The sequence below is a fragment of the Kryptolebias marmoratus genome, linkage group LG24 (genome assembly GCF_001649575.2).
Source record: "Kryptolebias marmoratus isolate JLee-2015 linkage group LG24, ASM164957v2, whole genome shotgun sequence".
In the NCBI taxonomy this organism is placed as follows: domain Eukaryota; kingdom Metazoa; phylum Chordata; class Actinopteri; order Cyprinodontiformes; family Rivulidae; genus Kryptolebias; species Kryptolebias marmoratus.
Genome location: NC_051453.1, coordinates 18,773,718 through 18,800,002, shown reverse-complemented (window position 1 = coordinate 18,800,002; position 26,285 = coordinate 18,773,718). Strand labels below are relative to the sequence as shown.

Sequence of the window (26,285 nt, the reverse complement as noted above, 5' to 3'; positions counted from 1 at the left end):
GTTTGCTACTTTTAGCACCGTTAGCTTCCCGCCATTCTTTGTAAACTTCTGGGTGGTGGTTTTTCAAATGGCATATCAAATTGGTAGTGTTGAACGACTTAACGCGACATCCTCCTCTCATTACCTCGGCTTTGCAAGCATTGCACACTGCTTTCCGTGTGTCTTCCCTTGATACCGTGAAAAATGACCAGACCGCTGACATCGCCCTCTGCTTGTTATTCCTCCTCCTTCTTCGGTTGATTGTTATTCCTGGCTGCGCAGCTTCGCTATCACTGTCACGTGATCATACAGCTACCGCTCCCCCTCCCCTCCCGAAACAGAAACACAAATGGCAACAGGCAGTAAATAAACATTGGACATCAATATCGTCCCACTTGTACTTATCTGACCGATACAGATATGCTAAAAAATGACCAACATCGGCCGATACCGATGTTAATGCCGATATATCGTGCATCCCTAAAATAAATATTCATATTTTTGTACACAATTTAATCAAACCTTGTAGTTCATGTGTTGATAGCTTTGCTAGTATTTTATTGTGAGCCAAACAGTACAAAATATAAAGTACTACTGAAGCTTTTGTGTAATAATGGTAATCAGAATTCAATCAATCAGAGGCAACCTGATTGTTTGGACCCAATTCTAAGCCTAGTTTGTTTGGAACCACAACATGACACCATAAGTAAAGCCAAATCTGGTTTATAAAACCCACTGATCTTCCTTTTTTGAGTGCACATATGTTTAATAAGTGAAAATTATAATAGTTACGCTTTGTCAGAAAGTGCTGCACTAAATAATTCTTTTTTCTGAGGAGCCACATCACCAGTATGGATAGCTCAGCCATGCAGGGAAACATCATATTGGTGAAAATGTCAGGCCTTTATGAGCTTAGCTCCTCATTAAATTCCCACAGTGTGCTGAAGAAACACTTCCTCTCTGTCACAGATATGGTCAGATGCCTCGCCCACACCTCTAAGCCTTCACTAAATGACACAAAGAATGGCTAAAGACACGGCTTATGTTGTCCCAGCTGCGCTAAGGCACTGCCATTATTACGCCTTCATAGGTTATAAGGACTTCAGTGTTCCTCTACAAGCCTACTACTCATTGATAAAGCTCAAGAGCAGAAAAAAACACAGCAAGTAATCAGTCCCTATTTTAGCAAAGAAACTGGTACAAAAACACAAAGGCTAATAATAATGAACATTAAACTTCCCTAGAAATTACAAGCACTAATATAGTCCATCAGAAATCTCCAGAGACTGATAAAGAGACACATCAAAGTGTGAATAATAAACACAAAACACTGATATATTAGCAGCTGTGTACCATTCTGTACGATAAAGCTTCCACCACATGAGAATTACTCACCTTGTGTCAGCGCTGGGCGGTGCAGCAGGTTTGCTCTCTATCTGGGAATATTCAGTGTCAAACTTTGTTTCAGGGCTTGGAATCTTCTGTAAAGGAGATTGAACACACACACGTGAACTTATGCAAAAACATTCAAAGACAGAAGGCTTCGATCATGTGCGTTCTTGCTGCTGGAAAAACAAATACAAGTTAATGCCCCTCTCTTAAGAGGAGGGTGTGTCTTTATGAACAAATCTAGATTAATATTTGACTAGGTCCTTTCCTTTGTTGCTGCCACTTCAGTTTGTAACAAGAAGGAAAGTCACTGCAGGAGTTTTATATATTTGAAACTGATACAAGCAAAGTAGCAACAAACAGAAGTTTAATTTCCTAACAGAGCTGATACCATGCTTCAGTATGTTTTTGTTTTACCTGCCCATAGAAGTCTGCTGAAGGAGATGATCTGGATCTCTCATGGAAACAGGTGCTCTTGATTCTGTCCTCTGGTCCCTGATCTAGAATATTATCAGCTGAATGATATCGCCCAGAGGCTTTTTTCTCTGCAGGTTTCCTCTGTATATTCCATCTTGCCTCATACTCAGCAAATGTGCCGAGCCTCTGGTGGTCTTGAAAGGACTGAGGAACTCCTGGGGCCTCCTCAGCGTCTTTGACTCCTTTCATCCTGTTCTCTGTTGATCTGCTAGAAGAATGATGTTTGCCTTGGTTCTTGGAATGGCTTTGAAGGGGCATCTGATCAGGGAATTCTGGCTTCATGCTTTCTTTCAAGAAGTTTTGGTGATCTAGTGAGGAGCTGGCACTTTCAGTAATATTTAGGCTTTCACCAACCCCAACTTCATGGATTTTGTCTGGTTCGGAAAAAGACAGAATCTTCTTTTCAGGAGGAAAACGCTTCCGACTGCCAATCCGGGTTACATGACCACTGGGAAGTCCTGAATTACTTGACTCTGTGACAGGTGGCAGAGAGCTGACATCTTTCCAAGCCTGTGCTGAGGACGAGTGGCTGGTTTGGGCCTCAATTGCAGAGTGCTCTTGTAGGACGGGCTCCAAGTCTTTCCTCCTGAAAGAAGTGGCCTTGAGCACCCTTGCTTGGGCTTCCTTCAAATGATCTTTGTAATAGTTAGAAAAGGACCCATGTGCAGAGGTTGGGGTGGAACTTTCATAGGACTTTGAGACATTTTGGTCTTGCTCTGGCTCGCGTTCAGTGTCAGGGAGGGTAGCTGCACTCCTACTTTTCTGCAGCCTTGCTTTTCTCATCTGGATTTCGTTTCTCAGTGTGGTGGCAAATCGACTGCTGCTGTTTACCTGCTTGCCTTCAAGGGACTCCTCAGAGTTTGTGGCTCTTGCTTTCTCCTCCTGGCTCGTCACATCCATAGACAGAGAGTGAAGCATCGGGGTTGTCTGAGGGCAGATCTTGTTGCTTACTTGGTTGTGATGTATGGTGTCTTGGGGCAAGTCTCTGATCTGTGCAGGGAGAGACCTTCGTTGTTCAGGCTGTCTCTTAGGGGGATTACTGATGTACATAGATTCTGTAGTTTGTGTAGTGTGTCCTCTCTGACCTACAAAATCATCAGAACTGTGTTGAAGTACAGACGTTTCTGGAACAGTAGTAACTTGGTGCTTGCTGTAAGCACTATTGTCTTTACTGTGTGAGGAGTGATGCTGTTGCTGGGGCAGATGACACTTGATTTTGGCGCCCGCCTGTGCATTAAGAGAACTCCGTTCATTTTTATTCTGCAGCAGATCTCCACCTGCTTCACTCCTCCCGTTCTCCGGTACATCAGTCAAAGAAAGGAGGTTGGGATGTGTGGGCTGACCTGTAGTGACACAGTAATATCGACTAGGTCCCGTGTTGTCTGTATTTTGGTCAGTGTTTGAGGAAGACAGGGAGGCGCTTAAGTTCCGCCTGTGGTTCTGGCTGAAGTGTTGTGTGGCACTGTTAGGGGGCAGTTCCTGCGAATTGGGATAGGAACCACCTACATTATGTGGCTTTGGTACAGATGTGGCCCAGGGTTGAGGATGAAAAGTGCTTTTGTCACTATGGTGTCTCTGCCTAGCGTGGGGGGCTTGGCCTTGCCGAACTTCATTGGAGTGGGAATGCTGTTTATTCGAGCTGGACTGGGTGTGACTAAATTTGTCAGATGACGTATAAACACTTTCACTCTCATTTTTAGGGGAAATGCTGTGGCGATTTTCAGTGGAGGCCTTACCGGCCACGTGTGATTCAGATCCTTCAGGGTGAGCGGTAACTACTCCTCTTTCATGCGCTTTTGTTACAGCAAAGCTATCGCTGCGTGCTGGTGGAAGTGGAGGGGGAGGAGAGGGTGAAGTAGCCTTTTTTTTTTCAGGGACATTCCACACAGGTCCGAAGCTGGTTCTGCTGGAAGTGGAATGGCGGCAACCAGTAGAGTCCTCAGTCTGTGGACCATTGTGGCCTGAGTTAACGCCTGGCATCTGGAAATAAGTGAACCTATCATTGTGTTTCATCCCATCACCAATCATGGTCTGGCTGTTTTTGCCATTATTTTTTTTCGCACCTGCATCCCACTGACCAACTTTATAAGGTACATTTTCTGTCGAGGCAGTGTTGCTTTTTGTGTAGTCTGGTGTACTAGAGCTTGTGGAGAAGGAGCTATAGGCCGAGTCTCGCTTCCCTCCTCCGAGGTGCTCCATAATGTTGTTCGACTTAGCCGGTGACAGCTGGCCAGCAGGGTGCGAGTGGGGAACGTGCTCTAGGCTGTCCATGCTGCCATGAGAGCTGAACTGGTTGGACACTCTGTGCAGGTTTGTCTGCTTCCAGCCAGCGGAAAGATCAGAAGCAGATGAGCTGAAATGACAAAAGTAAGAAAAAATCAACATGTTTGTTTTTGTGAAGGCAAATACAGTATTTATCAGAACACTGCTGCTGACAATCATGTCTGAATTACAGTTTTAAATCCTGAAACATTTTTATTTAGGATTTAGTTAAATACTTACTGTACACAGAACTAAGGAATAAAATCATCATAAACTGAATCTAAACCCCTTGATGCCCGAAGCGGAAACTTGGAGCAAGACTTGAGGATCTCAGTGTTACCTTGTGTCATATCTGGTGTGCCATGCAGCTGTGGGTGGAGACTGTCTTTTGCCAGTTTCTGACTGGCTTTCATTGAATTTGGTAGAGTGCCAGGAGTGAGGCCTGTTCATGGGTTCATTCCTCCTGCAGAAAAGCCAAAAAACAGACTGGATTAGAGACCAAACCCTTATGGAAAACAGTGTTTTCTTCCATATATGAAGAAGTGAATATGGAGATTATAATGAAGCTATCAATGCAAGTCATTGTGTTAGCAAGACATGTTTTGTTTAAGGTTTACATACATTTATTTTTTATTTTATCAAAACGTTTAAGTTTATATGGATGTTTTTTGATTCATTAAGTTTTTCTTTCTTATTTCTCAATAAACAACAACATATGAACATGTTAGATAAACAATTTGAACCAAAGTTGTCAGATTTCTGATGAGAACTGTGGTGATGTAGTTGTAATGAAATACTGGTGATCTCCTACAGGTCCTTAGTGAATATGGAGCAAGTTCAGGTTTGAAAATGGACATTTGGAAAAGATAGATTAGAGATGTTTCTTTTTAATAGTGTCAGTAATTTAGAATATGTTGGAATTATGTTATTAATTCTTAATGAAAAATGAAAGACTTTTACATTTGTTTTAGCTTGTTAAAAACCTTTGCAGTAAAGGTTATCAGTGAAGCAGGAAACATACCCTTTAAAGCAGTTCTTTCTGGAGTAGCATGCGAAAAAAACAAACAAACAAACACAACAAAGCTTAATATTCTAAGAAATATTGACAAAGTATTTGACACCTTTCTAGCTGGACGTAGATTTCCTGTTCTACAAATATGATGAACATTATTCATCTATGGACATGAATCAGAAGACAATGTTCAAAGACATGCCGATACGGGATGATGATCATAAACAAGAGATGCAATGAGAGGAATGACTAATATCATCACTAAACAAATTTACTCTATGGCAACAGGCACAAGACAAGCATGATTGTAGGAAGGAAGACATGTAGGGTGAAGCTGCAGAACCGTACCTCATGGAACTTCGCAAAATCTTCGTAAGAAAGCTTCTTGCCACATGCACGTCATTCTCTGAGGGCATTTTTTGAGCTACAATATCCATGTTCAAATTCCTGGTCAGCAAGGGGAGGAACACACACACACACTAAGAGCTCACTAACAATATATAGGACAAACACCACCTTACATTTTACAAAGCTGGAAAGTTTGTGGACAGTGTCATGCTACAGGAAGAAGATGCCAATTTCCCAAAAACTCTCCAGGAAAAAAAAAAATACCCTCATCTATTTGACAACAAATATACATATCTTAGTTTTCCACTTGATGGGACAGTAGAGTAATATGTATGCTAAAGCACTGATAATTAATGTTTTAGCCCCCTCTCCTGGTCAAAATAATTCATGTTTACAGATTTCAATTAATATATGAGAAAAGTCACGGACAGAAGAGTAATGCAAAGCTCCAACAGCAACACAGCAAGAGGGTTAGTCAGCTCTTACTGGGTTCATTCTGTGAGCTGCTCGCACTCAGACTTTGCCATATGGTCCCAGGGGGAACACTGCCCAGCATGAGGCAGGGGGCTTAAGAGAATAGAGAATCTCTTGTACAATCAGATCAGCCATCTCACCGCTCCGTTCAAGCTGTTGTCTGCATCCCAGACATCATTTCTGCCCCCAATCTGGTCCCAAACTCAAAGTCTTTTAAAAAGACACATCAGTGTTGTACAGTAAGATGACTTTCAAAATATTTTGTGGGGAGGAAAATATAACTATGACTGTCTGAAACATTTTCTTATTTATTAGGAGCGTTGTACACCAGACTATATATACTGATGGAAACACACAACCAAAGTATTAATAAATCAAACATTTACTAGAAATTCCATTTTTTAGTAAACTCAGCTACAAACAGGATTTATAGCTCAAAGTAAACTTGGTAACTTTGAAATTGTAATAAGTAAAATTATTATCATATATGTTGCTCCCTATGCTCTTTTTTTCAGGCTGACACAGAGATTTGGTAAAGCTCTATAAATTGGGACAATTCCACAAAATGAATTAAGGATTAGCGTTAAGGCCTATTTAGACAACAAAGGCACGCCAGTGTGGAGCTCAAGTCTTCCTTGTTTCCTTGCAGTCCTTGTTTCTGGGGCACTCGCAGCTTACCACACATGGTGCAGGCTATTGGTATGTAAATCAAGCTGGTTTTATTAGGCCTATCGTCAGGGCTACAGCTGGGCCGGCACAGATATGCTCAGAAAGTGAAGCGGTCGGCTGCAGTGGGGGCAGGGGGAAGAGATTGTTTTCTGAGTGATCAGTTTCCAGCCTCACTTCCCACCAAGGGTGTCCCCTACCAACCAGGGGGGTGGGGAATCACAAGGATACAACCTGCTCACAACACATGGAAGTATTTATGAAATGTGTGGGCAAACTGATGAGCCATAATGCTTAAGAAAAAAAGTCCAAAAATATAAATTTTGATTTACCTACAATCTCTTAAAGATTATATTGATTTAAGTCTAGCTGATCATAGCTTAACCTAAATGATTGATGACCTCACACATATAGGACAAAAGCATTCACAACAAAAACAAAGTATTAGGGTCAAAATACCAATACCAGAGAAGGCCCCAAAATGTTTGCAAAGATAAAAACTTGAAGGCTTGCCCAGCATTGAAAGACACTTGCACAAAATTCAAACTATGACAATTGGGTAAAATGTGTAAAATAGTTCAGCCAAACTCACCAAACATCTGGACGAAGAAACAAAAGCGACAAAAGAAAAGAAATGTGGTTTTCTAAAAGCAGTCCAATAACAAACTGGAACTTAGTTTAGGCTACAAAGTGAGACCAGCTGCATCCGTGTGCTGCTCAGGCATTTTTCATTCCTCGCACTTCTTAGTCAGACCAAGTTAAAGGAACAAGGAGCCACTAAAGTCTGAGCATCATCACACAACTCGACGAGGGATCCTTACCTACAAACGCAACAACCGATAACTCACACATACTATTCAACTAAACTGAACTAAGTTTTCCTGACAGAATTAGTAAAAAGAGGGTTCCTTACTAGGGGTTTTTCCCCTGAGAGGGGGAAGAAAAGTGCACAGACAGGAAGGAGGGCTATTGTCACAACCAGTCCCCTTTGAGTATTCCCCCTAGCTTGCGTCACCTCATTGGCTCTAAGGAGCTAATATGCTAATGATGGGATGAAATGTCGGACTCTTCTCTTCCCATCTCCCCTGTTGTGAGGCAGAACTGCATTTCTACCATTACTATGGTAACAACTTGATCTGTAGTGTGCAAGAGTGTCCTATTTCCTGAAAACCACGAGTAACAAGCAGTGATGACCACAAGGGGATGACAGCAAATAAAGCTCAATATTTTTTACTTGTTCTTTCAGATACTACTGGCTTGTCATTTGAAGTCTATTACCAATGTCTTTTTTAGTTTGATAAACAAACTGTAACACTGGATGTTTAGGATGTCTGGTGTTAAACTTTTCCTTCAGATTTCCAGTTTTAAATAATAATAAATGCTAGTTTCTTTTTATCTAGAAGTGGTTTGATGGGTCTTCTGATGTGTTCGCTCCTAATGTTGGGGGAGGGAAATAAAATGCTTACATAAAAAGTTTTCTTAAAAAAACAAAAACAACAAAATCTTTTCCACGTTTAAATTGCCACGTTATCTTAAGGGGGGTAACACTCCAGACCATTGAGTTTATTTTTGCCCACTAATTAGAAAAAAAAGGGGGTCTTGCACACAGCCTAAAGGTCTGGTGACAGGGAAGCAGCTTAGTGAAGAAAGATTGCAACCTAAACCTGATAAGGCAATAAAAAACCACAGTGATTTATTGTAATGGAAGCAATTAAACACACAATCAAAACAAGATGTCTTAGAACTTACAGTAATTTAATTATGCTCTACAAATTAGAATAAATGTGTATGATATATGAAATTGTAATGTAATCAGTAAAAACAATAAAAAAATAAATCTAACAAAAGATGAATTACACATCTTGAAAGAATAGGGGGTATTAGTCAAAGCATATTGTCTTGAATTACCTCTAGAAGTGTTATTAAAGTTGCGCCCCCAGCATTTTCAATTTATTTTTTAAGCCCATTAATTTAAGCGACAGACAGTAATTATCAGTTAGGTTGAAGCAGACGGCAGAGATACAGAAAAAGTGCAGCATCATGTACAGTAATTGCAAGCGAAAAAACTGCTGAGGTTAACCTCAGCTTTGCAGGTGAGCTGCTGGACCCCATTTGCTCCATAAAAGGTCCTCACAAAGGCCTTCTTCAGCTAACGTAACAATTAAAGCAGTCATGTTTTGGGTGAGAGGTGCACTGTGAGCTGTATGTAAAGACCGGCACATTCCTGGGCTGAGTGGCATACCAGCTGTCAAGTCATGGGCTGCCTGCTCCGACCCTTGGCCCACAAACACCTGGAAACCTATTTGTCTTGGGAGAAGGGTTTAAACTAAATCACAATAAATCTCCTAGATAATGTGTCTTAAACACAGACTACCTGTTGAATCACATTATTTTTTTCTGGGGATAATTTATGACTCTGACTGGAGGTAAAAATGTATCACTGTGTTTGCTATAATGGTGCAAGAACATCTATAAAAAACCTCAAAACCGTTAAAGAGTTGCGAGAGGTTCTTACAGGTTTAGGCAGTGTCAGCCATGTCTTACTCTACTTGTTTTTGCCAGAGGGTGATCTCCCCTAGAAAGACTTTTATAGGTGGTATGTGATGACAAAATACTTGTAATGTTTAAACATAAAAAAGCATTAAAAGGGAGTGAAAACCACATCCAAAGACAATAAAACACATCAGAGTACTTAACATCAAACTGAAGGATCCTGGTGTACAATGTCTATTCTATTAGACAAAAGTTTGCTGTTTTTTTAAAATAAATATGCAAAAGCAAATCATTCAAACACTGTCAGAATGAGATTAAAGGGATATTTCAGTCATTTTGAAGTGGAGCTTTGTTGAAAAGTATTTATATCTTTAAAGAATGAACAGCTTACTTGTTGTGCACAGCTCTTTGAATAATCTCAGTTTGGACTAACAGTTTATGTCTGACAGGACTGACAAGCTAATGGCTAGTATGAATTCAATCACAACCAAAGTGGTCCGCTGCTGTCTTAAAACAGCTCCAGTATCCAAAATTTGATACGGATTCAGGCGAATTCTTTTTAAGCTAATTTTACCCGACCATCAATTTTGTTTTGCACAGTTATTTACTTAAAATTTTGTTTACTTGCAAGACAAAAGAGCTGCAGCAGCAGTTAGCTGTAGCACTTCCAGTATAGCCTGGGGTCACTTCTGGAATTACTCAATATTTCTACAAAAGTAACAATGTAATGGAAAAATGATGTTAGTGCAAATGTTAAAATAATAATGACTGGAGTCGTTTGAAGATGAGAATCCTCTCGGGAATTTGCCTCGCTCAGATGCGCTGTTATTAGCTCAACAATACAGTCTGAGTGGACACACTTTCAAAGCAGATTTTGCCATCTTAAAATAGTTCCAACCTTCAAATTTTCAATGTGGCAAACACTATTATTTAACCCTTTACATTACACTAGTATTTTGGCAGAAATATTACAAAATTCCTAAAGAATTGCATCAAAAGTGCTGCAGTTCACTGCTGGTCTGGCTATTCATGCTTGCAAATGACTAATTTTATGTGGATAACCATGTATTAAGAAACTGACAGCAATATAAAAAAAATATTAAATAGCGTTTGTATCAACTGGTATAAAATGTTTGAGATTTGAGACATTTTAAGACCACAGAAATCTGCTTCAGTCTTTCAGACCAGCAGTTAGTTTTCAGTCCTGTCAGTTCTCCAAACTGATGTTATACTGAAAAGAACAGTTATTAAATGTTAAATTAAATGTGTAAATCTCTGTGTGGTTAAAAAAAGAAAAAGTATCCACCGCACTGATTCACTGTCAACAAGTCACAGGACAGCAGTTAAGACATTTCTAATCTCTGACTTCCTCATCTGAGACGAAAAAAATGTGAGAAATCTGTTTACAACTAGAATTTAGGGATCTGCATTCCAAACATACTACATAAGCCTATTTAGAATAAACCACAGCACCAGAACCCCTACTGAGCGTAATGTACCACCCTCAAGCATTTCCAGGTATAACTGGATTTTACTCTGAAACTCCGAAGCTTTCACTAATCGAAAACAGCCACTTATGATCGTACTAGAATGTTGGTTGTTTTTTTTTTTTTTTTTTTATTCAGGATCCTTCAACAACAATAAAAAGAATCACAAAAGCAGGCTTTTTGGGCTTTGCCAGCACAAAATGATGTAGCGTAACAGTGACTGTGGTAGTTCTGTGGCAGCTCCAGAAGGGGGAAACCGAATAACACGGCAGAGGTCTGGTGTGAATCATTCTCTCTGCAGTTAGTTGTGTCTACAGCAAATGTCTTATCTCAGCGCATGGCTGTCCAGACTGCAGATGTCTCTGTGTCGGACGAGTTAGACAAGATCAGTAAACTTGAGCGATAAGTCTAGAGGACTAAGAGGAGATTGCTGCAGCAATGTCAGTCCTGGAGCAAGACGCGACAGTCACTGGGGTATCAAACAGTAAAGTTTTAAAACTCACAATAGTTATACATTTACCACTCATCTGAAGACAGGTGTTTTTACAAATACAGTTTAATGTTTACAACTGGATATATTACTCTTAGCCAATGTGCAACTCAGTTTTCTAATTTAGTGAAGAATGAAAGCAAATACACTGTGTAGATGTAGAAAAATACATTTAATGTTTTATGGCAATATTTAACTAACTGTGCATGCTCAGTACAATCCATTCTCATGAAAATGTCTGTAAAAAAAGGAAAAAATAAACTTTGAGGATTTATTTAAGACAGACTGACGTTACAGCCTAGAGTGCACAGTGCTTCTTAAGAGGTATGAGTAAAAATGAGATCCTTTCCCACGCCTAACCACACCCATCTGATCCACATGTGACGTGTGACAGGTTCCTTCCCTTCCACTCTCAAAAATGACATTACACCAACAGTCTCGTATTAGTCATTGTGTACAAACTCTACGGCCTTGGAGGTTAAGCTCCGCCTCCTGCTGCGAGAAGAGAAACCACACCTGTGTACGGGGGCAGGTTCCGACAGCTTTCTGATCTCTGTCCAACATTATCTCCCGACACCAACAGGTATCCAACATGCGGCACTTTACAAGCACAGGCAAAGATGAAGCTCAAAGAAAAACATTAGGGCTTCATAAGGGCGCAAGTCACGATGTGAAAACAACAGGCTTCTAAAGCAACGTCAGAGCACAACACGCAGACTGCAAGCTAAATATAAAATAAGAGAAATAAGACTGGAATTTAGGCTTTTGAGGTTCAGTAATGAACCACTATCACTTTGCTGTTTTTTTCTAAATTAGACACAGACGTGTTACGACCTTGGGAAATGACTGACTTGAGCTGCTATTTAACACAGCCAGAACAAAGACATTCTTTAACTCAGACAATCAGACTAAACTAAGAGTCCGGTGGGATTGAAACACTGCAAAATGTAAAATGAACAATAGGACTTGTCCATGTAAGGACATGTCTTTAACCATTTGGATTTACGAGCACACTGAAACGACAATAACCAGATTCCTCATTTATATTGCCTGCTTTTTAGTACTGTAATTCATCCCGACTTTAAATCTCTTTTCTCCCCAAGTTTGAAAAATAAAATGGAACAGAAATATTTTCAAAAACCCAAACTCATCTGCATTTTAGCTAGCCAGCTAGCACATAACTAGCCAAGATTTCTTGCAATAAAGAATTTTTTTTCTTGATATCTGTATAAAGTCAGATGAAAGAAATTACATTCAAAGCCTCTTCAGCTACAACTTTATTACAGCTAATACACACTAATATAACAACCCTCCAAAAAAGGAGAATTACTGCAATTTTACTGTTTTTACATACCATAATTTCCACATTGATATTTAACTGTAAAAAAAATGTTTGATATCCAATATAACCTTAGGAACTTTGAGATAAAAGTGTGTAACTTTGGGCAAATACTTTGCTTTGTTTGCAGCAATAAAATTAAAAGATTTATATTAAATATTTTCCTACTGCTACGCATTTCAACCAATTCCCTGTTATGTCATGTTTATGAGCTTTCTTACTTAAAACTCATAAAAATAATACCAACCAGAATCTGGAAGTGGCCTTAAAAAAAGTAGAAAAAAGAAGAACAAATGCCTATTAAAAAGGAAATATCACCAGTATTTCATGAAGAATGATCATCTAACGTCTTAGATTTTAGTTTGTAGAGGTTAATTTAGTGGTAAAACATCACCTTTGTTTCCAGATCCTACAATAAACATCTCTACTGGGAATAAAACACAATGAGTGAGACTCCTATCCCCATCTTTGCAGAGAGAAAATGGTGAGTCAACTTCCTTGTACGACAGGATTTGTTCAGGGATTACACAATAATATGATACAATAAAGAAAAGGAATGCAGTTGGCAAAGAGAGACAATGATACCAGTGTCTCACACACAATGCTTGTTATAAAGAGGGGTACTCAGTTGTCAAATGACATCAGTAAAACAAGAGAAAGAACCTAAAGAATTGGACATTGATCCATACATTACAGGAGCTGTATTTGGAGGAAAATAGTGGATGTAATTAGTTTTTAAATGGGCACCAGCTCCCTGAGACCCAGAAAGAAAAAGCAGATTATGAAAAAGGATGGATGAGTTTAGAGCGTCTATAAGTGAGGATAACATATAGGTTGTGCAGTCTGGGTGCAGCTATCAAAGAAAATAAAAACCAGAAATGCCTGATCACAGAGGACATGAGACCAACTGACAAAGTGTGCTGAACTGAGAGGAAAAACAAATCTCAGTGACACATGGTGTCATTTGCATAATAACTTCCAGTTAAGTCCTAACATCTGTCTGTGTGGGATCCGACAAACAGTGATGTCATTCCCCCTTTTTTTTTATAAAAAAAAAAAAAAACCCGTCACAAAACAGGAACTTCTGTTGACAGCAAGCCAATACGACCTGGCAAAACAGGACCATCCAGCTACCAGAACGTAGAAAAACTATGAAGAACAGAGTAGGGTAAAAACACAGCACACGCAGCTGCTAGGGTCAGGATCTTTGGTCTTCACTTTGCCTTCACCTTGGTTAGTTGTTGTTGCCATAGTAAACTATTATGTTTGCGGGCGTTGACGGCAGCAGGTAAGGGAGGAGACTGAGGACTGAGCACCTACCTTTTCACCACCAGGCTGAGGGTCTTGTGGGAGCCTTTCACTAGGCAGATTGCCTCCTGTCTGTAGCCCGTCAGGGGAATCTCATTGATGTTGACAAGCTCGTCTCCCACCTGGAGACACACAGCTGCTGCCTTGCTACCCTCCTCAACCTGAAACATAAGGAAAACAACATACTTAACCCTTTAACTGGAAGCAGCCTGCCTGTGGGCCCTATTGAGCCTCGTAGCTTCAAATTTAAATACCATGGTGTCCAAAATGGCTGTGTGCAGCAACCTGAAAATATTATTTAACAAAATCCAGGTGAGAGAAAATTCGGAGTGTTACCTTTACAGACAGAAAGCTTTTGCATGTACTCCAAAGGGTTAAAGAGCAACATCAAATTTCATTTGGGTATGCCTTTTCCATGTGATTTAGGCAATTTTGGTATGCTGAGCTACAGTGGTTAATTAGCAGATAAAAATCCCTAAATTGTAACATTTTAAAGCCCAAACAATATGTTTTAATCTCATTTTCTTTAAAAAGATCTGTTTTATTAATGCACGTTGACTCAGCTTCTGAATTATGCTCAAGAAAAAGAACAGAGGATACAAATTCAACGTGACACAAATTATGTTAGCTGTTAAGTGGTGATGGAGCCCATTTGATTTGTGGTAAGTCTAGAAATGCCGACATACTATTTGATTCAATTAGTTAAACAAATGTCGCAGACATGACAGAGAAAGCTGGATACTAGTAAACCTTCTATATTTTCACAGGCATCCAAGCATCATAACAGTTTCCTTCTGGAAAAGCTTAAAAACCACCTCAAAAGGAAGTTTACAGTTAGAAAGATGTGTTTACAAGAACAAAAATTAAACATCTTTATGGTGTTTGACATAAATGAGCTTACAAATTTGTCATACGACATTTTGTTCCAGTGAAAACACTGAAATACATTATAAATGTCATCTCTCTCTTGCTCTGTGGTTTTAGTGGTTTGTTTTTTGTTTTTTTGAAATGTTTAAATTCTTAAAACGGATGCTCATTAAAAAGTTGCCGTTGAAAAATTTTAATTCATGCATTAGTTTTGCGATGAAACGAAGTTGTAATTCTGTAGATTTGAAACAAACAGGGACAGAATACACACCACACTGTTTACGAAAATCACCAGCAGGCAGGCCGGCCTCTGAAGATCAGAATCAAAGGCTACAAAAACCCTTCAGAAGCTGCTCTCCAAACCATCGGCACAATTTAAAAATCAAACAGGACCGTGTTTGTTTGAAGGCAGACACCTGAAATAACAGGAGAGGTTCGTCCAGTGAAAAGAGCACTGCTCACTGACTTCATACCTTCCAGTGTTTGAACATCTCAGGAGAAAACGCGCTGACATAAAGGTGGACGCCCCAGTAGATATTAAACTGATAAAAGTGCAGCTACAGCTTGGTATTTCTAAAGCGTCAGAAGGAAAGAAAGTTAAGGTCAGTGCTGTCCTCACGCTGACGCAGAACGTCAGATTACACTGAGATTTCGAGACCGCACAGCCCAGTGTGGAAAGAAAAGCAGCGAGATGTTGCTTGGCAGTTGGCACATTAGCACAAAAAAAGAAAGCCGAGCTCTGCAGCTGATTATCAGTTCTTCACTCAACCTGTCAAAGGGGGCTGGATGACTCAACTACAGAAGTATGTGTAGGTTTACAGACCCTGACGTCTTATATGGCCTTTATCCTCAGCAGAAAGCTGGAGCCTCTGGGAGAACTAATCAAACCGTAGCCTCTTCTCATTTTTCTCTAATGTAGGGGTTAAGCAGGGTGGACTGAAGATTTTCATGCTGGCTGGCAGGATTCCTGAGCTAGTCCTGATATGGTTGTGTGTTTAGTGGAAAAACGGTGCTACATTTACCAGGAGTTAGAAAGTTAAAAGCTGAAACAAACAGCCAAGCATTGCTCAAAATGGGAAAACTTCTCTAGTCCAACAAAATGGGTTGAATAATTTCAACTGAACTAATAAGTAAGTAAAAAAAAGTATTTCACAAGGCTACATTTTGAGTTGTGGTTATATTTGACAGAGCTTTTGGAGGTCAGGTAGAAATTTATTAAAGCTAATCATTTTCTTTACTCTATACATTCTTCTGAAGGGCTAAAGTCTTACAAACAATAATGAATCATGCAGTTTTTACATGCATGCACCAGTGAGACCAGGACTAGACGTTCAGCTCGGCTGTCATCGAGAACGAGGTTTTATGAAAAGCAGTAAATATTAGCGCTGTTGTTTACTTCTTGGTTATTATCTCACATCAGTATTTGACCACAACTGGTAGCAAAGATATTTACAAGTCATTGGAGCGTAGGTGGTGAGGACTATATGGACGATGTTGTGAACTCTGATGCTGACAGCCCTGACTGGTCCTTTTAGTTTCTGTGGGACTTTTTTCTCCCCTATTTGTGCTTAGATTGCCCTTGCATCGCTGTAGCATTTTTCTTGTTCATTTGTAGATTTTTGGTATGTGTGAGTAACTTTGACCCTTTGACCAGTGCTGCCTTAAGGTTTCTCTCTGATTATTTTTTTGTTTTATTTGCGATGACTCAAAGTTCAACTTGGCTACTGTTTACTAAGGTGCACTTATATGGTGAGCCGGGAGGTCTTTTGCACAAAATGCCTGCATGTTTTTTTAGCACGTCTGTTTCAGATTTTACAAATACACTTCACTGTTGAACAAAAATATGTTGTCAAGTTTGTCTGTATTTTGGCATGGCTTCAACATGTGTACTGGCTCACATCTGTACATGTTTGCACCGTACACACAAATATAAACCACAAACACAGGCCTTCCAGTGACTCTTTCTACCAGTAAAAGATGCTAGAAAGTGAATCTTTTCTACCAGTTGTGCTCAAAAATTGGTGTTAAATCACAAATAAGAAATAGACAAGAGTCTATTTTGTGTGTTCACCTCTAATGGACCTCTGCTCTGTCGAGCCCTGGTCTTAATAGTCCTTGGCCTTGAGGACAGATCAGTTCCTGTCTTCACAAGCTGGGTACACATTGGACAGGTTCCCAGTCCTTCATAAAAAAGCATCAAAAACTAACAATAAAAGTACCTACACAAAAAAAAAACATTAAATTTTAAGAAAAAACACGCAACTTTGACATCATTTTAAAGTTCCTCATTCTTCTTCAGCAATTTACCTGAGTTAAAATAAAAGCCTCAATGGTTTGTTTGTGTTTTCCCTCTTTGCCTATCCTGAATTTGCATCTTATTTGCTTTTTTTTTTTTTTGCTGCTTTGATCAACCCATAAACCAAATGTGTTTCAAGAGCGAGTTTTAATGTATTTGCCGGCTCTTCACTTGAGGCAGAACAATAAACGCTGTTTAGAGCTAAAGTGGGCATCCACGAGTTGCCTAAAACAACCAAATTTGTTGTTTCTGTTGATCAAATGGGGATAATGTAAGTTAGTTAGTGTGGACTCAGCAGTCAAGAAAGGAAGCTCTTAAAAAATGGGGGGGGATCTCCTCAGAGACAACAAGCAATAATTTGATTGCGTTGATTTGCAGACAACTAAAGGGAAAAAATCATCAAGGTTGAAAAACGTCCAACACTGTACCATAAACAGTCTCTCACAAAGTGTTGCCTATACAGCAGAAACAAACGAATGATGTTTTCTAGATCAACAACTTAGCAATATCTTTCCTTTATTATTATTTTTTTACCCAATAGGAAATATGGCTCCTTGTAAAGAAAGGACTAACTAACAGCAGAAGCTTTACCAGAGAAAACAAAAAAAGCTGAAGTTCATGCAACATCAAGGCAGAAGAGTCGCTGCTTTTCAAACGGTTTTCTCTAGAGAATCCCAATCAGCATGAGCCATACTATATCCTGTGTTTGACCAGGCTGTAATCAGTCCAAAGGCAGCCATCCTGTATTCCTCAGCATCCTAGAAAAAAATAACCTTGTGTCTGTCTGTGTGTCGTGAAGGGAAGGATGTGGTGTCAATGAGCGAGATGAATGTGTCTTTTCTGCTGACAGATGTCCTGAGCTGACAGGGCACTGAACTCTTGTACGCACAAATATGGAAGAATATTCTCTGTAGTTTGACAAACAAAAAAAAAAAAGAAAAGAAAAGAAACTTTTAGCTTTAGCTCATTTGCATCTATAGCTTTAGAGAGATACGAGTTCTTGCTGTAAGTCGTAAAAGAAATGGAAAAAAACAAAAACGTAGTCAACAAATCTGCGACAGTGGCACTCATGCAAATGTCAGGTGTAGAAACAAAAATAGAGGTTGGGGATATCCGTTCCCTCCGTTTTGTAAACTGTACACACAGATTTGTGCAAACGTTTGTGTGTAAGTGCAACATGTGTGCTTTCAGGGCAAAACTGGGATGAACAGATCTAAACAGGGTAACAAAAACAAACACCGGGTGTGAAACAAGAGAAAAAGGGACAATACAACATCCAGCAATGTCATTTATTGACGTCATCAGAAGTGTCCGAGGAGTCAGAATTATGTAATATTTATGCATCAGACGTTTATGTTTCCTGTTAGTGCACTCCTAGCAGTAAAAATGAACGGAGGAACTTTGTATAATCTTTGCAGTTTGTAAACAATTCCTAAACACCGGTTTCAATAAAGACCTCATAGACACAGATGCTATTTGTTCAGCTGAAATTACAACCCTGTTTGAGTTCAATTGGACTTTAGGGTAGTTCATCAAAGGAAGATGAAGTATGAGATTTAGAAAGCGTTTGTTCAACATTTACAGATCCTGGAAGTTAAAACTGAGGGAATGACTTCTTCATGTAACACTTTTTGGTTCTGTTGCCATCACCTCACTGGGCTGTGGCTGTGAGAGAATAAAAATTGCAAAAAAAAAAAAAAGCTGATAAAATTTGAAAATCACAGCCTATTTGTGTGTGGGACTTGCGAAACTGTTAGTTGTCCACCTTCACCCACATTTTACCCGCCCTGATGTTTATGATTTATTCTACCGGAGTACACTTCTGAAATAATGACAAGCGGATCTGGACAATTTTAATATTTATTATTATTAGTCACCAACATAATTGGGGCCTCAGATGTTTTCTGCCATTAGGAGAGCTGTTCACAGTTTGATAACTTTTTTAGAGGAATTAGTTTTATGTCCTAAACGACTCAAACTTCATCTTTGACAGGGAAGGTTAATTAAAAACATCCCATTGGCAACAATAGTTGTGACAGTAAAGCTGCCCACCATAAACATAACCACTGAGCCAAACAACACGATGAGGGTTAAACTGGATTCATGCTCCACGAGAAGTGGAGACCTCTGCTCTTGCTGACGTAGTTGAGTGACAAAAATTATGTCATTTTGTTCTGCTAGGAGCTTTGACAGCCCCCTCTCAGCCTCTCAGCTGTTAGAAAACACAGCCAACTTTAAGACTTTTATAGCAAAACCTATTTAGTCAAATGTCGAAGAACTCGTGGAAGGAGGTATCAGTTACTGTGCACGGAGGAAACAGCGAGGAGACGCAGGCATCTCTCCGTGGTGGATGGGAGGGGGTACGCCTCGGCTGGGCAGCGTAGGGACACGTTCCCTACGTTCACTTGTTATTGTGTACCGTCTGTCAGAAACTGTGGGGGTCTCTTCATGACAAATTTGCAAATGCCAAACAGCACGTACTACCTCAGTCTGTATAATAAAAAAGTCCGATCACGGTAAGGGAAGCAGACATCTGTACATGGAAGAGTGGAGACCCCGGGAGGAAGGGTTTCCAGGAGTTCTAAAATGTTTGTGCGGAAAAGAACGTCTCAACTACCACGCGAGCGAGAGCTGATTCATTCACTTCTCGCACAGTATTAATCCCCTTTAGTCACTGGAGGTGTCTTATCTTCGCTTATATTTCAGACTCCCTTCATCTTTTGTTGCTGCAGAAACAAAGCTTACACTTACAGCCGGGTTTGGAAAGGAGATATTCTGGAACTAAGAGCCCGGTCAGCTTTTTACTCACCTTACGGTTCCATCAAACAGGTTTGGCATTTTGAGGTTAGAGATAAAAAAAATAACAGTTCAAAGATGACCTTAAATTGAACTGTGATACAAAATGAAAGATTTAATGTAGGTGTGAAGGCATGGAAGGTTTTAAAACCAAAAACATGACAAACTTTTTTTTTCCCAATTTATTGTGTCATCAAGGAATTAATGAAACGTGTGTAATAATCATTACTTTCTTTAGAACGAAGCTCAGGTTTTACTTAGAATTAAAACCAAGAGGGAGGGAGGTTGTTTTAGTGGCTGTGGTGCTGCTCCACTGACATGTCCAGAAAAACAATTTCCAAATTCGAGACTCTTGAAACTTTCTTTTCCTCCCAGGCGTACAATTAATTACTAGATGTCTGTTTATTTGTGTGTGTGTGTTGGGGTGGAGAGGGGACTGCTAGGATGAGCTACACTGAATTCCACATTTTACTCAGTGACAAATAAATTTAATAACTTGCACAAAACATGATCAGACAAACGGAGTTTCAATACTGCACAGGACTGAAAACAGTTATTTAAGCTTTAAGATGACGCTAAGAGATCATTATGATAAAAGGACGTAGAGCTTTAAGCCACACTAAATAAAGTTAAACTCTTTGGGCTTGACTCCAAAAGACAACTACTTAAAAACGATTCATTCGGGCTTCTTTTACTCCAACTTGTCTTTGCTTCAGACGCTGAGTGATCCTCAAATCTAACCCATAACGTTGCCACAATAATTGATAAAACATGTTTACCTGCAGGTGATTTGGAGGAATGTGTAACAACAGAGGTATTTTATTTTATTTTTTTTGCAGCGCGTCTGGTACCGGTTCATAAAAAGCCAACAATAGTTCTTCTCCATATAAAGACTGATTCTAGCGGAGGAAAAATATGTATGAGGTGCGTGCCCAGATGTCTTGTGTAAAACAGGATTATTTAAGTTTATTGAGACTAAGAACTTTAAATCCACGAGGACCTTGAGCATAACCTGAGCTATGAGAAGAATGCTGAGAATTTTAATTAGAGCCAGGATATTTTTTTTAACCAATATGCCAAACCTGTCATTAAACTATGGGCGCTTTTATTATATTTCATTGAAACAAGCTGAAAGAGAGTGAACCCTTGATATTACATATAATGCAGAAATGTCAAGAGGAAAGTTTCGGCTCACTGATTTTACTGAAAATGAATTTTGCAGGACCATCTTACAAACATCCAGGTCTATTTCAAACAGAGGAAAGCTAGTTAAACAAGAAACACGCTATAATAAAAAGCGTAGCTTATATGTTCACTTATTTATAGGAAACAAACAAAATATACTGTAATCCCTCAAACATTTTTTTTCCTGTCAAGCAACAGAATCATGTATATAAAACAAGGTAAGAAGCAGGTTTAATTGGATTTTTATGTAATAAAACCAACATCCTAAATCATCCCAAATGGAGATAATAATAATAAAAAAGCACAAATATCTAACCCTTACTAAATTCATCCCATAGTTCCATTCTAACAAGCTCCTGCCTGTCATTGATAATTCAAAGAAAAGCCAGCAAATCTCCAGCATTCCTTCCCTGCCCCTGGTACAGCAAGAAACTCTTCGAACTTCGACTGAACCCGGCGAAACCCAGTGAGAAAGCAAATGTTCAGGTGTGTTATCACACACACAAGACAGAGGGTCGAAACGAGCTGAAATCCCAGCTAAAATGAGTCATTGTTATTATTATTATTAATAAAGAATGTAACTGTAAGGGCATAAAGTAGGAAAATGAAGAGTACAAGTCTCACCATCTTCACCTTTTTTTGGTCCTTACAGCGCAGACGTGGCACTCAGGGATTAAACATTAATAATCCAAGCAGGTCATGAAACACTTCACCTCCAACATTTTAAAACATAACTTTGTCCTTTAATCTTGCAGCTGAATGGCTTCTAATGGTTAGAATGAATAACTTTGACCGAATTTGCAAACTTGGTGCTGAAGGAGTCGTTGAACAGCTCCAGGCCGATTCAGTGCAGTTTTGTTGATGAACTTTGAACCGCCTTTTGTGTCAACACAGAAAAGACAAACAAAAAAGTAAAAAAAAAAAAAAATCAAGTAGGGCAGTAGCTTCCAACAAAGAGGTGCTGGTGTTTTACTGTTTCAAATTAACAAGCAAGGTCTTTCATAGTAAATAATTACAAAGTCAACAGAAAGGGGAGGTTATAGCAGGATTTCAGAGAAAGTCTCCCTCTACACGATGCCGCGCACGTCCTGTAGCCATAACGGCGATTCAATAAAACCTCTGCAATAAAGAATGACAACACAGGAAGTTTATACTGTGTTAAATTTAGGTTTGGGAGATTTGGAACCAGATCACACTTGATAAGAGAGTACAAAGAGTAAAGAGTAGATATAGTTTCAAATACATGTAAGACAGAAAAAGAATGATCTACAGCTACGGTAAAATCGGTGTGAGCTCACATTTTGACACAGTTCGGCTCAGTACGACAACAATCGGCTACGATGATGATGATGTTCAGCCTGTTAACCACATTCAAATTCTTAGTTTTCCATAATAGAGCACGCCAGCCTTGTCACATAAAGCCCACTGTGACTGATCAGTGTCGTTAGGCTGACAGATACAGAAATTTTGACTTGATTGTAGCATAAAATATGAAGTCTGGGGATTTATAAAGAAACAGTCTTGGGTCTAGACTGTTTTCAAATGTAGAGCTCATGTGTCTTGTAAGTGTTGGAATATCTCACTGGATATAGTAAAGCACTTTATTTTATCTGCGTTAATTTTCCCTTTAAAAGGTCTTGTTAAGTTCTCATAACTATCCAGGCAGTGTGGCGTGAGATGACATTTCAAACTACCTTCATGTCGATGAGCTCACAGAACAACACAGGGAGCTCTGTGTTCACCATATTAAAATCAATCCTCATCATTTCCATATTTTGTTGTCCTGTATAAACCAGGAAAGATACAGAGCTATGTGTTTGCTGTGTACAGTAAGAACAGTCTCCAGTTTGGCATTATTTAAACAGCGGCAGCCAGAAACATTTGAGTTTCACCTTTTCTCTGGATGTTTGCCTAAACCCAACGCAGGGATATGTAGCCAAAAATCACACCTTTAACATCCATTTAAAGATACCATGTAAAACATCTTAACTGGGGCCTTTTGTAGAGTAGAATGATGTTGATGAATGTCAGATTAGGAAGGATTTAGATAACATGTGTGAGTATCTAAAGTACTTGGACTGATGTTTCTGCAGACTTCATACTCAAGCGTACAGATTGCCTAAAATTCTCCCATGACAAATTTCAGTCATGGCATCACCGGACGAGGAGGAAGAGATCGCTTGCCTCTTAGCTTTAAAAAACAAAAGAAAAGAAGGTGCCTTTAGCCCCGTTTCTTCACCACCAGGGCAGCCACTGCACACCTGCCAGTGCTGCACAGAGAGCGGCAGTCACGCTGCGTGCTGGCACCGATTCTCACCTGAGAGCGGTTGGTGTTGCACACAAAACAGTGTGATGTGAACACCGTTTCTCGCTGGGCAGTTTATTGTGCGACACCGAATACGTGTATGCGGTCATAAAAATTGATCTTTGCGCAGACATGTCCAGCGGATGTCCGCTTCGAGTACATGTGGACCTCCGCGGAGTGAAGTATGCCGAATAAGTGGGGGCCTTTACGTTGGTGCAGTATTCTCCGAAAAGACAGGGGGCTGTTTTGTTTTGTTTTGTTAATGCGCCTTTTAGTCCGGTGCGCCTTATATATGACAAAAGTTTGAAAATGGACCATTTATTGACAGTGCGCCTTATAATCCACTGCGCCCTATAGTGCGGAAAATACGGTAGATGGAATGAGACAGTGACATTTTAATTTCTGTATATACTGACACCTGAGGAGACTAGAACCAAATATTAGGTTTTTTTAAAATAACAATGCATTTGATGCATTTAACAACAGTCTAAAATCCTGAAAATCAGAAATAATCTGCTCTGCAAATGACAACCCCTCAATTTACATCCGTTTGTGATGAGAAATTGTTTTTTTTTTTACTATTCGTTTACCTTGATTATGAGAAGTGGCTCCCGATGCTCCAGCCCTCCTCTGAGCGTGAACCCCCACGGCGCGCCTCCTGACAGAAACACGGGCACCAGCCTCCAGCCCTCTCCATCTCTGGTCCTCACGTCCAGATCGCCCGATGGCTGCGACACAGGCCAGAACTCCTCATCCTCCGTGTAGCGAGTGTATCCCTCTGCATCCATTGGACTGTGGCAAAAGTAAAGAGACGAGAAACCCACTTAACCGAGCATCAGATAGCCATATTACAACATCATGTTTAATAACAAAGTGACTTTAAAAGGTTCAGTTTTAGACTAAATGCAGTTCCCGCTAAGCATTTTGTATTTCGGTGTTATACTCATTTCAAATATTGCACAATTTGCAAATCGTGCTTTAGGCAAGACTTGTTTTCTTGTTATTTATGAGCCAATGTATTAAACAGATAAAAGCGTGTTACGTCAATAATCTTTGAAAAGTGAGCATACCAATTTAATCAGGCAAACAAGCTTAAAAATCTCACACTCAATTTACCTGTCCTTATGGTGCAGTTAAAAAACAAACAAACAAATGTCACAGATAGTTTGGGACAATAAACATGTCACAGCATGCCCATGTTAGGTTAGAAAGAAAGCATACAGCTCATCAAATATGGTCATGAAAACTGCATGAAAATCAAATATGGTCATATATAAATTTATACTGGCACTGCACTGAAATAACAGCTTGATTAGGTAAAAGCAAGTATATCTTATAGATAACTACGTTTAAAAAAAGCTTTTAAAATGGGATTTATTCATTAAATAGACGTCCAAAAGCCAAATACCAACGAATCAGCAACATTACAGTACTTTAAGGCAGTTCTTTTATAACTATTTGTTGTGCTCCTTGACATTTAAGTCGGGTAAACTCAGTAAAAACACGCGAGGCTTCATTTAATTGGCTTTTGTTTAAACCCGTGAACTTTCAGAGCTCTTAATTTGAAAAGACCTCGAAGACACAGACTGGACACGTCGGTGGGGAGATGTTTCTCCCTCTTGTTTTGATAAAAACGTAGACGAGAGTAAAGCTGAACATTACATAAAGACCTGCTGTCGGCCTCCAGACGGTCTGAATTAAAACCTAATGCTCTTACAAGTGAGGAGGTTTAAATTAAACACATCCACCAACACAATGGAGACCGTGCTCGACGAAGAAACTTCAGCAGACCTCCGTGTTCGGTAAGCCCAAAAACAAACTACCGTGAAACAGACTTTTCATGCTCCTTTTCCTGATAAAAAGGGGGATAAAACTTCCAGTGGCGCGACTGGACGTACCTGGAAGTTCAGTTCGTAGATAAACCGGTAAACGACAGAGCTCCGTCGAGTGGCACGCAGCGTTTTATCCCAGCTTAACGAGACGCAAACTTCATCTTCTGGAGGGACTCCTATCAGGTGAAACCCTCCTGAAAGTGACGCGAGCTCGCGCTTTAAAAAAAAAAACAAAAAAACCCCCAAACCGAACAGTGTCCCGTTTGGACGGCGACGGCTCAGCCCGTCTCCTGCTTTCAGACGCTGACACACTTCGGAGAGTTTAAATGAGCTAAAGAGTACGCCAGCCCAGCTTACGGACACAACAGAGATAACGAAGTGTGGCACGAGCGGCGCGCGCGTGCCACCTACTGTTGGTTAGCCAGAGCTGTTGGCTGCTCCGCTTGGTTGCCAGATAGGCAAAAATGACGGAATGTTGCTTTAAAATCGTATTAAACCATCTTTAAAATGCATGGAGGCAGTTCGATGGAGTGAACATGCAGGACTTCTGCTGGATCAGAAGCTTTGATTGATTGATTCACTCAGAAGCAGCTGCATGAAGGCTGAATATTAAACCCTATATGTACTGTGCATTCCATGGGTTGGTAATGAAGAAGAAGAGCAAATTTTAGCTCTCAGCTTTGAGGAATTTTATCAAACCCCCCTTCTCATGTGGAAAAGGACAAAAACTTTATCACAAAAACAGCTGTGTTCTCATGTGATTTAGAGGTCAAAATGTGTTTTTTTGTGAGACCCTCCCGCTTGTGGCTTGTGGCCTGTTCCACTTTGACTTTGAGGAAACCTATCTGGTTGCCATAGTAATGCTGAAGGAAGATGAAGACCGATTATGATCCCAACATATATGTTATTATATATAATGCAATCAAATGGATGGTCTGCTCATTTAGTTTTTTGCGTCTTCCCAGAGGCGGCTCCAGATATTTTTTTCTGCAGGTGCTAAGGGGGTGCTAAGCATTTTATTGAGGGTGCTAATGAAGGATTATTTGTTCTTACAGTTCTCAACACACACAGACGCAAGCACAAACATATATATATATATAAAAATTCCCTTCTCACCCTCCGCGGGTGGTCTTTTGTTTCATCCTCTGAGCTCGGGTCCTCTACCAGAGGCCTGGGAGCTTGAGGGTTCTGCGCAGTATCTTGGCTGTTCCTAGAACTGCACATTTCTGGACTGAGATGTCTGATGTTGTTCCTGGGATCTGTTGTAGCCACTGCTCCAG

General features: G+C 39.9%; 1 protein-coding gene and 1 long non-coding RNA gene across 5 annotated transcripts in view; one reads left to right on the top strand and one right to left on the bottom strand.

Annotated features, from left to right (window-relative positions):
- shroom2a (shroom family member 2a) overlaps positions 1-25,336 on the bottom strand; it is a 35,008-nt gene extending 9,672 nt beyond the window's left edge. Inside the window, exons 1-8 of one of the 4 annotated variants that reach the window (XM_017423490.3) lie at positions 25,072-25,336; positions 23,764-23,965; positions 13,737-13,885; positions 5,468-5,566; positions 5,129-5,146; positions 4,448-4,570; positions 1,786-4,198; positions 1,375-1,460 (exon numbers count right to left, since the gene is read on the bottom strand). In XM_017423490.3, the coding sequence (XP_017278979.1) occupies positions 1,375-1,460; positions 1,786-4,198; positions 4,448-4,570; positions 5,129-5,146; positions 5,468-5,566; positions 13,737-13,885; positions 23,764-23,961 (3,086 nt within the window). In that variant the 5' untranslated portion in view covers positions 23,962-23,965; positions 25,072-25,336. Of the gene's footprint in view, positions 1-1,374; positions 1,461-1,785; positions 4,199-4,447; positions 4,571-5,128; positions 5,147-5,467; positions 5,567-7,199; positions 9,160-13,736; positions 13,886-23,763; positions 23,966-25,071 lie in introns of those variants that run through there. The other 3 variants (XM_017423492.3, XM_017423494.3, XM_017423495.3) reach the window with 3 other exon arrangements.
- LOC119616785 overlaps positions 24,553-26,285 on the top strand; it is an 8,577-nt gene continuing 6,844 nt past the window's right edge. Inside the window, exon 1 of the long non-coding RNA XR_005232819.1 lies at positions 24,553-24,975. This is a non-coding gene — a long non-coding RNA (uncharacterized LOC119616785). The remainder of the gene's footprint in view (positions 24,976-26,285) is intronic.